The following is a 13,966-nucleotide window of genomic DNA, read 5'->3' on the forward strand; positions in this document are numbered from 1 at the left end:
GCTACTGCACGTGTTTCCGAATACAAATTTCAAGTTAGAACCGCTATACCAAAAGCCGTTATATAAAATAATATATCTATTGTACAATATTATTGACACAAAAACTTGGTTTTTATTATTATTATTATTTTTTTAATTTTGTTGTATAGAGCTTTTTAGTACTTATTACTTATTGCACTGTTCACTTGCATGCATTGAATTGAAATATGCTTATCTATCTGATTATTGAAATTGCTTCAGCTTTTAGAAATACGTGAAATTGCATGCCTCAAAAATATTGCACAATAACATAATGCGTCATTGTAGAATTTCTGATTTATTTCTTCATATATATATAGTATATTCTATCTATCTACCGCTAAAGCCTTTTCAACCATATAAATGTGAAACAGCATAATATGCCACGATGTACACCTAGAGCAACGCCGAAAGCAAGAGAAGGCAATAAGTACCATATTTTGGAAAATGCTATTTATGAGACAATGCTTTACTATCTTGCAACGAGTTGTGTACATTGCATGTTAGAGTGACCGAAAAAGTATGGCAACTATTAATATAGAGTGAAAGAATCGTGCGTAGTAGTCAGGTATGAATTTGGAAGTAGCGAACGTGCGTTTCAACGCTGTGGCCGCCATTTATTGAATTCTCTGTGTGAAGTTCAGCCGTGAGTAGACGTGAAAAACTTGTACACATTTTCCAAGTGGGAAAATTGTGGTAAAATCTTCAAAAAATATTATAAAAAATTGATAAAAAATAAGTGAGTAGTGCGCGCTTTACGAAATGACAAAAATAATGTAGAAATACGTGGTTTAAACACGTAATTTCGAGGTTAAAAAATTTTTCTATGCGAAACTCGCTATTAAAGCCAGTCGCGCTTTATTCGCCAATACTAATAATTAGTGAAAAACCTATTTGAAGCCCTAATAAGTGACGGTGTGTGTTAACTTTAATTAAACAAACTATTTTTTAAAAGTTTGAAATCTTTAAATAGCACGAAAAGCAAATATAGAATATCTTTTAGTTTTCTTTGCATTTAGAAAGGGAAGTAAGAGAGTAAAGTAACTAATAGGGAAATTGAACGAAAAATATGCGAACGAATAACCGATCTGCAACGAGTAAATCGTGTTGTGTTTTTGCTTATTAAAATAGAGTGCGGAAACGGAGGGTACTTAGAATTAGGCACAGAGAAAATACAGGCTTTAAAAGAAATAAATATGTATATGATGAATATATGTATTCGTTTTAAAAACTTGACGTTGATTTTCAATTCTAATTAAAGAGTACTCAATATGGCGAAATAAAATTATGCCAATTATCGTCGATTTCATTGAGTTTTGTAGCTCTATCATGATCTGATATATTTTGTACACACGTATATATAACAGAAATACCAAAATTAGAAAACTAGGAAATCTAACATACTACAAACGATTGCTTGAAACTGAAATCCAATTGGTATTTTCATTTGGGTATAGGCGCACGTCGCAACGGATGTACATCCATACACACATATGTAGGTGTGAATCCGCAAATATAGGATTTTTCTGTGAGTGTACGAGACAACTGGATGTCTTTCATATGTATATATCTATATGAACATTTATGCTACATATAAAATATAAATGTATATAGCATTTGAACTGAGGGATATACAGGGCTCACGTAGAATGCTTTGAACATTTAAAATTGCAAGCAGTATAGGGTGCTATTTTAATGAAGAAAAAAGTACAAACGCCAGAAAGAGAAAAATCTCAAAATATGCTAATGCTTTTGTTCCATCGTGGTTTTGGCTATTCGGTGAACATTACAATATATTAAACATGAATTGATTGCGAGCACCTCGCCACTATTGTATTGACGTTGCGCCAACTACAAATTTCTCCCTTTTACATATATTTGCAATGGCGAAACAATTAAATATCAAGTTTTAATACTTAATGTAATTTTTAAATATTACTGGTAAAAGTAGTGCTTTTGTATATCATAGGTATTCATTTGTAAGAAATGGTTTGTTTATATTAAAAAATAATATTTTTAATGAAAAAAAATTGTTTAAAAATAAATCAGTTTACAAGTGCATTGCGGAATTTCCAAATTATTAAATTAACTAAAAGTCATATTGTGAATTGAATAATGAACTGTGTAAAAGTTCATATTATATAGAATGTGACTTGATTTCATTGAAAATGTTTTTGTAAATGAACTGAAATTTAAACCTAGATCGAAAATGCATATTAAGGTAAGTTGATTCCTATTTGTATTATCATATATAAAACAAATAGATGCATATAAAACATTGATTTTTCCTTAATTTCGTTTATAAGAATTTTTACGAAAAAAAATTATTTACAATTTTGTTCCAATTTCAAAGATCATGGTATACCACAATTTTGCTGCCATACGTACAGAAACAAAATTATGTATTCGTCCATCAGCATATAACAATGTTGATTTGCATTGTATGTTCTAAATTCATGAGAAAACTTGTATATGATTTTTTGGATCATCAATTTTAAAATGCAAATTTAGTTTAAATGAGGTATTTATAACTATCGATATTATTCCTTTGTAAAAAGTGCGCGCTCTTGTCTGAAAACGTTTGAAATATCGAGTGGTTTTTTTAATGGGTAGCCATTTTTAATTTGTATTCGTTGTTATACGTTTCTCCTGTCTTTTTTAGCTGCTTATAGCCATCTCTTTCTCATAAGAATTTTAAAAAATGGCGTCGGATTTTGTTTCTATCACACAAGTTGTTTAAAGCCTAGAATTTAGTGCGGCTCAATAAGCTCATCTCTTTTTAACATTATTGACGAAATATGCATTTGTAAATACAAAATATTGTTCTTATTACACTTGTATAAACATACCAGCTAGATTGCTTGTTGTAAGGTTTTCGGTGTATACTCTTTTATAGCTGGTTAAGTTGGCTGTGAACGCAATTGTCAAAAGCAAAAGTTGAAAAATTTCAGCAGAGCACTTCGAAAGAAATAAGCTAGCTCAAACTGCCATATTAAGGCAAGATTTTTGGAAAATTGTGAATTAATATAATGAAATGAGTACTAATTGGCAAAACGTTTTGTCCTTAGTATAAATATTGTGTTTTATTTAAAAAAATGTGAGTATAATTTTCTACTGCAATAGGAAACTATTGTATATAAAAATGTGCTATTTCCGTGCAATTAATAAGATTTGTATGTGTATACATTACGTATGTATAAATGAGCAATGATACAAATTAAAATATAAAACTATGTGGTTTACTAAATTTAATTTGATTTGTGGCAGCGCTTTAAAATTAATATCGAGGAAAACGTTGTTAGTGGGTACACATTTGCGCGAGTGACCCACTGCTAATATGAGAAAGTGCGAACAATTGGAGCTAATTTCGATGTGATTTTATTTTTTTTTTTTCTTTAAATACATTTATTATTTTGCAGTTAATTGCTACAAATTTTTAGTTTAAACAAAATTAAATACAACAAAACTTCTGGAAAATTACAATGTTCTATGTTCAGATTAGATATGGTTATACGAAAACCCTCCTACTATTCCTCTCCCATCTCGTTGTTTCTAGAAAGTGTAGAGACATTTTAATTATTTTTGTATTACTTTATTAACCCACAATCATATTAGTAAACAAAGAGCTAGTTTAATAAATCTGTTACATCATCAAACTTTTCAAGCTAGATAGCTTGGCATTTTTTTTTTTATTAGGCAAAGTCTATTTCCTACGACGTAGAATTTCAGTGTTTTCATTCTTAGCTCGTTCGTTCATTTTACTCGCTATAGTGCGCCATATTGAAATTTGCGATAGCTAGATGTTCGCTCAATTGTGTATGAGCGAATAAACAGTCTACTACTAGTCTCAATGTGGCTGTGTTTTGACTACGTTTGCTTCGCATACATTCGTATGCCCGATTTGCCTTTGTTTTGCTTTTCTTCGTCGTTTGAGCGTATTTTATACCATATTCCCTTTCTGTCGTATACTGCTTGAAGTTGGCTGCAGTTTTCAGTTAGAACTCTCAGCCTTATCTCGCCGTTTACGCAAATAAATGTATTAGTTATCCTTGTCATCCATTATTTTATTTATTATTTTTCTTTTATACATAGTATTTTTCTGCTGTTCTCTTCTGCTTGGTTCTTTCTTGATGGTGCAACGAAAGCAAAAGTTGAAAAACGAGTTCTGTATGCCATATGTAGAATATTCGTAAAAAATGTATTAACTAAATATTGCGAAATTTTACCAATATACCCGCCAACGAAGTTTTGAGATAATTATTATTTTTTACTTATGCTGCATATTATGTGTTGAAAAATATATGCAATAAATTGTTATATGCAATATATGTAGTTCTAAAAATTGTAAAAATATGTATTTATATTTTATACAAGTTTTGTGGTATATCAATTCGTTCACACTTTTGACATTTTCGGCAAAACATAAATGTATATGAAGACGTTTAAAAATATTTGTTAAATAATTTCCCTTGAACGAAATTAGCTACAGTGGCATAATGTATAAGTAAATTTTGTATAGCTGCAGAATGTGAATAACATTTTTTTAAAATAAATTTTTACAATTGTTTTGAATTTTATATTATTTCTACATTAGACACCTACTGCAACGATTTTACGCATCATCGGCACGATTATTTTAACAAACTTATTTTTGAATTAATACATATACATACGTACAAATGTATACAAAAAGGTGGTATAAGGCAATCAAGAGGCTAAAGAAATCAGAGACATACAACAAAATGTAATTAACATAAATAATTCATTCTATTTGTATATGTAGGGGTTAAAGGTTCGTTTTACATAGGCCATACCGTTTTGTAGGAATATACTACATTTATTATTCTACTTGTGAAAACATTATTAGAATGTTTGGTACACATACAATATATGTGCTGTGCTGCGAATCATATCTGTCGCTCCATTTCCTGTCTAAATCTAAATTGTATATGCATATGTATTTACATATACATACATATATGTAATGTGTACTTATGCTGCATACCCATTCAACTAATTGAATAAAAAATAATTTGGACGTAGTTTTTAGTTGAATTTCACATACAATATTATTTCTAAGCTGACTAGCGAAAGCAGTGCATTTTGTTGTGTTTTCATAAATATAGTTGTATGTCTATGCTATGAGCACCCTTTTCACTCACCAGTTATTAATCATTCGGATTTGCTACGCTTCTTTAAAATTATGCGGAACCTTTGATTGGTATAAATAAATACTTGGATGTGTGCATGTACTAATCTAAGCTTAACAGTTTTCGATTTTACTGATCGTGATAAATTACAATTAATCAATTTTAATATCTTTTAACACCGTAAATATTTTTGAGATAACAAACTGTGTTTAGCACTAAGAAGACAGCACAAATTCTTAGGCATTATATATATAATGATATAATCTAATATGACTTTTTGATAAAAGTATGTTTTTCATAAATGGTTCATATTTTGTGCTCCTACATACATGTTTGTTCATCAAAATTTTTAAAACTATTTGTGTGTATAAATAAGCTTTGCGCTTATACACAAATTAATTGGGAACACATATTTTGAACAAAGCATTTTATGAAGTTCACTAAGAATAGCATGGGAAGAATGCGTGCCCTAATACAGATTACACTAGATCAAGGTGAGATGTAGACCTTGGTCAAATATATGCATATACATACATAAATATGCTCATGTATGCGTGCGTACTTAGTTTAAATAAATTTAATTGTTATAATCCACTACACATACATATATACTAAATCCACATCTCTCATGCTTTATGAATTATTCATTCAAAGATTTAGTAATATTTGTGTAGGTGCTAGATGTATATTACATGATATTGAATATAGCTTAGTGTTAAAGTTTCGATTTGACAGCAGTCTGAACTATGCAATTGAACCTTAAAAATGAGAATTTCTCATAAGCCCATTGAAATACACACAATTCGTTGGAGACAAACCATTCGTTGTGTTATAGCAGTGTCTAATTTGATATTTTTAGGTATTGAAATTTGTCGTATCACTTTTTGTGTATCCATTTTTTCATTATATGCAACGAAAGTTTAAAAATAAATTTTTATTGCTGCATAAAAAAAAATTACTTTTGCAAAAATTCATTAAACCAAGATGAGGAGAGAGCGCTATCTAGTTGTGATACGTAAAATTTATGTTTTTGCCAAAAAAAAAAACTCGCTACCAATATAGTGGCGGTGAAACTAACGAGCTACCGGCCATCATTGAATAATATAATGGGTAATTGTAGTATGTGAATAGAATTGCATATAAATGAAAAAGAATCTGTGTGGCAGCAAAGCAAACATTTGACACAAGAAAGAAAAGAATGGGAAACAGAAACAGTGCAAAGAAAAATGTCTGCATTTGATGCACATACACACATATTCACTAGCATTTGTATGCATTTTTGCTGGTTTTTAGTCATTCACTATTTACTACGACGGCGGTGAATGGTGTTGAGGGAGTGGGCCAAAGAGGTGAACGAACAACATTGCATCGATGGATCGAAATGAGAAGACGGCAGCCGCTGACGTTGTGTTGCAATAGCCGTATATGTTATTTGCAAAGTAAACAAAACGCCATAATAGCTTTGTTGGCAAGTGCAGCAAACTGACTGGGCCTGTGGCTGGGCAAACTAGCTGGTTGTGAAGGCTTGCCAGCTGTTAATATAATATTATTTATTTGTTGTTTAGTTGTTGATTGCCTGCAAAAAAATATTTTTATTTATATATCATTATTTTGCACAGCTTCTTGTTTGATTTTGGTCGCTTTTACTAAATGTCCATACTTATATGTCTGCTTGAATAGGCCTAAACCTTCGTTGTGCAAATGTGGAAATTATAATTACTGGTTTTAATATATTTATGTATAGTGAAAATTGATAAATAGCAGGTCTGTGAATGTACGTATATAATATAATTCAAATCATATTGATTTCTTATTGTTATCGTATTTGGTCTGTATCACGTAACCCATAAGGTTGTCCTAAATAATATTAATTCTTACGTTATTTGTATATATAATTTGTGTATAATTATCTACCAATAAACGTATTGGTATATAACGTTCCCCTTCTTTAATTACACATGCATTAAAAAATTTATATAAAAAAATTTTTCAAACTGTCATAGTTGTCTTGAAATTTTTGTTGCTATTGCTGGAGCATACGCCAACCACCCACCCATAAGACTGTTTTCTTGCGTTGCGTTTAGCTGCAGATATGAAGGCTTGTCTTATCGAGCGCATATAAGGTGAAAAGGTGTGTTCTTCTTACGTTTATTCGCAAAAAAAAAAAAAAAATCATAAATCAAATAAAGTAAGAAAGAAAGAAAGCCTGAATACATGGCTAGATATTTTGCTATATCTGTTTGTTTTTTTTTTTTTGGATTTTATTTTCATTACCTTATATGTACATCTGTATGTATGTATATGTATTATTATGTAGTTATTACCGAAATTACATTCTTGTTATATGGATGTATATTGATTTCACATTGAATATTAATACTAATTATCAAGTTTCTGGGCCATTTAAATCGATATACATATTTGTTAGTTTTTTAGGGGTTTTAGGGGAAAAGTATTTAGCCCATCCATTTTTAGTTTTCCAACAAATATATTAGCTTCTTAAACCGCAACATATGTATGTACATACTTCTTCCCCTCTCCGAAAACTTCTTATATTGCTTTGACTGTCAGTGAATGGTGCAACTCGGTTAATTGCCTATCTTACTGAAGGTGTTATGTAACAGGCGTAGTTGTAATGAATTTCTGTGCATACACGGTGCAACTATATGTGGTATACAACGTAATAAATCTCAATATGCGCTCCATAATTTTATGTTGTTTTATCTTTTTTTCTAGGCATACCTATTATAATTATGCATTCTACTTTTTTATTGTCTTCCACTGCATATTTATACCTGTTATCATATATTTGCTTATTTTATATTTTGAATTTCTTTGGTTTTATATTTTCTTTTATCTTTATACCAATGGCGGTGCACACTATCTGCCTCATTCTCAACTATACTTTTTCCAGCGCCACATCGCTTTGGCAGCCATATCTTAATGTAATCAATAAAATTGTGTGTATTTTGTTTTGCTTCTTACTTCTTTACTTGCACTGTTTTTCGCCCGATATTCGTGGCATTTCACTGTTGTTTTTCAGGCTTTCTTGACACTTGGCAATCTGCGTTATTTATTATTATTGTCTTCTTCGTTTTAGACAAGTTTATATTGTTGCTTTTAGCTACCATTTCGCTTCTTCTATATCACAATCTACTTCATGTATACCTACCTGCATGTATTTGTAGTTAGGTACGTACACAATTGAGTACTTCTTACGTTCTTTTTCCTACTGACATTTCTGCCTAGTTTTTAGCCAAGCTCTTTCGTTTAGATATATTTTTTTTATAGTTTTTTAACTTCCCAAAAAAAACCTTAAAATGGTCTCCAATTAAATATGTAAGCAATTTTCTTTTAGTTTATTGGGGACTTTAATGTTTAAACATGCCAATAATCTTGCTCTATCAACTCTTTATCGTTTCGTTCATTATGTATAACATATTTTGACGTGAGTTGACGTGTATGGTGTGGTATGTCTGTAAGAAAAAATAAAAATCTCGTACTATTAAATTTTTTTTTTATATTATAAATAGGTTTTTATATATATGTACATATATTAATTTTTTCTTCACTTTACTTTTTTTCTTTCTTTACTTACAGTTAATCAGCAACATAATAAACATACAACGAGTAAAACCGAAAATATTCCTAAAACGATATAAGTGAATTAATTTTACTAGTCTAGAAGGTAAATTAAGTGAACTGCATAGTTTGGCACTGAAAATAACGACAGTGGAATCGCCAAAAATAAAACGACGCTTCAACCGCAAACCAAGGAAGCGTAAACGGAATCGGAATTCAAAACGCGAACGCAATCACAACTTAAATAACGCAGGTTACGTTCGAAAGGACTTGGTTGTGTGACGTTTTCTTTTTAAATACAAAATTCCACGGAAAATTAAACCCACTCGCGACAAATCGAAATTTGCTAAAATCTAGCAACAGTTGTCGCATTTACTTGGTAGCTACATACCTAAATTGATTATTAAATAATTTGCAGTGTTAGAGCCGAACGCTAGGTGTAAAAGTGCACTGTGTTTTTAATTGAGAGCAAACAGCAATTCAGTGATGTCCCCTGATGTAATGGCTTACAATGTAATGTTCAGAAAAAATAGATATTCCCGCAACTACGAAGCCAAAAACGTTTGTCTAACCACAACAATCGTATCAGCACATCTAGAAGCAGCAACAAAAGCAATTTCAAACACCTTCTATAAAGCTTTTCAACTAATTGGAACAACCACCACCAGTCACTACAAGGATTACATCAATAGTAAACACCTAACACTTTGTTGCGCATTAAGCCCCCATGTGGGTGGGGGACCGCCTCCAACAGCATCGGTAGGATTAGCGCCTGGTTTAAATAATGATAATAGTTAAGTGAGCGAATTTCGAAAGCGCAGAAGTCTAAATTTGAATACATGCTCTATTAGCAGAATCCATTATTTTGAAGAATAATTAAGGTGTATTGAACACAAACAAAAATCGTTTACAATAAATAATATTTGCCTTGAATTGCGCGTTAAAATTAAACATTACTACTTTTTTTGATAAGTTTTTTTTTGGAAGTTTCAAGTATTTGTTGCAAGCTCTGATGCCAGACGCATTCATAAAACCAAAACAATAGTTGTAACATTGCTTAGCGAATGATGCCATTGCACTCGTCTGGTATAATTGTCGTAGAGAAGCCAACAACAGCAGTGACAACACAATCAGGCAGCGGGGCAACAAGCGGCGTGGTAGCGGCGACATCAAAGTTAGCCACGCAACAGTCGCAGCCACAATTTTATCAAACAAAACAGACTACTACAACAGCAAAGTCAGCAACAACAACCATTGGAAAATATTACGAATATTATGGTGCGAATGATGTGCGACAGCCGCAACAACAACAACAACAACAGAAACAGCTACAACATAATGTTGCTGGCAGCAACAGCAACAGTAGTAGTAGAAGCCAAACACAGTTGCCACTAATGCGACGTGCAGTGCAGCGCAGTAGCAGTAACAGCAATAATACTATTAATAAGTGCAACAATACTATAACGACTACAGCAACAACGGGAGGAGCAACGAATACGAGAATCAAACACATTAATGTAAAGCAGCAGCAGCAACAACCACAAACAATACAGATGAATCAACAACAACACCAACTTATACAGCATACCACAATCCAGCAGCAGCAGCAACAACAAATTCATCAACAGCAGTCACAACAGCTGGCCACACAGCTGCAGTCTAGCCAGCCTAAGCAGCAACAGCAACATGTGCAAAAGCAACATCAGCTGTCACAACAAATGCATACACAACAGCAAAAATCGCAGCAACAAACGCAGCCACAGCAGCAGCAGCAGGTGATACAAGTAAGCGAAGAATTTATTGAGCAAGCGGCTGCTTCGGGTGCCACCAATATGATGATATCGACCACAACCGGTGAGGTGCTAAACCCACAAATCTTCAAAATCGTTACTACAGATGGCACAACCGGCAACATGATAATCGATGGTGGCAGCGCTACAGCTGTCGGTGGCGGTGGTCAATCGAAAGTGCTGCTTAGCAATTTAACCGTTTTGGCCAAGCCGTCACCCAACACGCCAGGCACAACGGCAACATCGACGCTGAGCGTTGGCGCAGGTGGTGGCTTATCCACGCAGCAACAGCAACACACCATAAGTGTTAGTAGCGGGAGTCAAGCACAACAGGCACAAACTATAAATTATATGAGCACCAAAAACTTGTCATATTTAACCACAGCAGCAGCTGCGGCCGCACCAATTACCACTGGCGGTGGTAAGACGCCAAAATATACCGTTACAGGCACATATAAGACAGGTGTAAAGCAGCAGCAGCAACAGTTGAACTCCACAACATATATACAACAGCCGCAGCAGTCGACGGGGCAAAACACTTCACAGGGAGCGCAGCAGACGCAGCAATTGTATCAAAAGCTGTCTGTGCCGCGCCACGTACAGATGGTGACACGTGTTGTGCAACAGCCAACGGCTTCTGGTACATCGATGACAACAAACCCAGGTCAACAACAGCAATCACAGCAGCAGCAGCAACAACATACACAGATGTTGGTGCAACCTGTTGTGGGTGCGCAAAAGTATTTGAGCAGCAGTGCAACAACGAAAAGTGTCAGCGTTGCCGGCAACGGTGGCAACATGTTGAAGAAGACGAATAGCTTGAAGGTGACGCATGGTAATAGCAAAGTTTTGAACAATCTCCAAATGCAGCAGACACCGGGTGTCAAGACTACCTATATAACACAGCAGCAGCAACAACAGTACCAATTGCATCAGCCGCAATACCAGAGTGGCGCTAAAGTGAAAACGTCCAAGTTGCTCAAACAATTCAATAATGTTATTAACAATAACAGCAATGCCAGTAGCGGCGTCAATATGATGCAGCAGCAATCACTGGGCACCTACACCATAAGCAACAGCAGCGGTGGCCACAAACTGCAACCGACCACAACAAAAGTGACTAAAATGGCCGGCGGCAAATATGCTACGCACCAAACGCAGCTGCAACACGTCACAACTTTGCCACAAGGCACACATCTGCATCACAAAACCTTGCCACAACAACAACAACAAACGCAGCAGCATCAATTCTCGACCGGCAGCAATAATGTGGTCACACTCGCAGCGGGCGCTGGAAATAGCGGCAGTGGAAGTGTTGCCAACAACTCTAATAATACAATAAAATTTGTAAATTCCACACATGCCACGGTAATACAGCAACATCAGACGCAAACATTGCCCATACAGCAGCAACAGCAACAGACTAAAGTGACATTGCGTCAGCATGCGCAGCAGCAGCAATTGCAATTTGTCGATGCACCAACAACAACAAACATTGTTAAGGAAAACAACAGCAGTAATACTATTTACCAGCAGCAACAGCAAACGCAAGCTGCCAATAACAACAGCAACGCCGGCGCACAAACGTTGATAAACGATGATATAATGGTCGTCAATGGCACGCCCATGACAGACGAGGTGTCCGCACGCATACTGCAAAGCATGGCCCAAAAATCTTTCAGCAACCAACAACGCTATCAGCAGCAGCAACATCAAACAAAGGTCGCCGCAATGCCACCACCCCCGCAGCAACAGCAACAGCAAATTGTGATACAACATACTTCACCGACGTCAGTGTTGCTCTCCCCCAAAGAATATCCCCTATATAGCGGTAACCAATTGTCTGCCCAACAGCCGAACCAACACGGCAGCACGGTGCAACAACAGCAAATGTCTGCATCTCCTAACATTAGCACACAATACACGAATCCAGTGCAGCATCAGACTCCTGCCTCAGCAGCCACCACTTACTTGTCAGCTTCGGCAACCAATGGCGGCGCCGTTTACGCAACAATGTCCACATCCGGCGCCCCCAATATCGGACGTCAAACGCATAGCGCACCCGGCAGTCGTACACACTCTTTGGAGCGCAACAAGTCATATGAGGCCAACACAACAATCACACGCAAATCCGCCGCGGATTACTACAAATCCAATAGCAGTAGTAGCGGCGCGGGCGCACGCGGTCATCATCATGGTAGCACACAGGGTGCACATGCGTTATCGACAAGCATATCGAATATACCGCTTGATACACAACAACAACAGCAACATTCGTCAGCGCAAATAATACACCTGCAAACACTGAAGACATCGCTAGCAGCCACCAATGCGACACTGGCGAATAGCAGCTACACTATCGCCACAAATAGTGCAGCCTCAGCTGTCAACACTAATGCAGCCACTGATGACGAAGATATCATTGGTGAAGAGGTGCGACCGACACCAGTGAACACGCAAGATCTGCGTTTGCGCATCTTGCATGCCGTACAGCAGGATCACACCTACGCCAATGCCATGCCCACGCATCTCTCGGCTGCAGAGTCCGCAAAGAGCGTTGGTGGTGCGCAAGCGGCTAGCAGTGTCGCCCACACGAGCAAAGTGGGGGTCACATCGAATAGTACAATGTTGGCAGGTGCTGCGTCGCAGTCGCAGCTACAATCGGCACTGGCCGCCAATTCGGCCGGCGGCAGTCAGCAATGGTCACTGGGCGGCATTGGTGCTACTGTGGCGGCGGCAGGACAAACGGGCCTAGGCAATATGCTGCCCACGCCGCCATCAAGCGGTCAATCGACATATACTTTGCACGGACAACAAAGTGAGTAGCACGAGCGCATTAATAAAGTTATTATTATTCATTGTAAATTACTCTCTAGAGCTTCAAATTATTTTACATTTTCCATTAAAATTAATTAAACTTTTCTCTTTACCCCGCAGTACCCCGCATGCAACAGGATGACGATGCTCATTCGGCCATCAGTAACGGTTCGCGTATTGCTATCGGCGATATTGATCCTGGCGAAGAAACCGAGACTGCACCCGAAGCCGAAGCTGAAGATGATTCGGTGACGCGTTGTATCTGTGATTTGACGCACGACGATGGCTATATGATATGCTGTGATAAGTGCTCGTAAGTGCCGTTTTAGTTTAGTTTTTTTGTTATACTATTCATACAAATTAAAAATTATATAAAGTCGCTTACTATTTTTATCTTTTTTTTTTCAGTTAATGTCTTTTTTAATTTGTGAATAAATATTTTTTCTAAAGAATATTTTTTTCATTAAGTTTCTAATCTATTTGAAAACTTGATTTCTATTTTAATTTCATCTGTTTTGAGTATTTTAATTCAATTACTTATATTTATTCATTTTTTAAATTTAATTTGTTAATAAAAAATCGCATTTTAAAATTCTTTATGTATCACTT

General features: G+C 35.4%; 1 protein-coding gene across 4 annotated transcripts in view; it reads left to right on the forward strand.

Annotated features, from left to right (window-relative positions):
• Positions 1-657: 657 nt before the first annotated feature.
• Positions 658-13,966, forward strand: part of LOC108977753 (serine-rich adhesin for platelets) — a 25,362-nt gene continuing 12,053 nt past the window's right edge. The window contains exons 1-4 of one of the 4 annotated variants that reach the window (XM_018947615.1): positions 658-933; positions 2,068-2,239; positions 8,769-13,358; positions 13,478-13,670. In XM_018947615.1, the coding sequence (XP_018803160.1) occupies positions 9,815-13,358; positions 13,478-13,670 (3,737 nt within the window). In that variant the 5' untranslated portion in view covers positions 658-933; positions 2,068-2,239; positions 8,769-9,814. Of the gene's footprint in view, positions 934-2,067; positions 2,240-2,976; positions 3,116-8,768; positions 13,359-13,477; positions 13,671-13,966 lie in introns of those variants that run through there. The other 3 variants (XM_018947617.1, XM_018947616.1, XM_018947618.1) reach the window with 3 other exon arrangements.

This window comes from Bactrocera latifrons, unplaced genomic scaffold (genome assembly GCF_001853355.1).
Source record: "Bactrocera latifrons isolate USDA-ARS-PBARC rearing strain unplaced genomic scaffold, ASM185335v1 scaffold_95, whole genome shotgun sequence".
Taxonomy (NCBI): Eukaryota; Metazoa; Arthropoda; class Insecta; order Diptera; family Tephritidae; genus Bactrocera; species Bactrocera latifrons.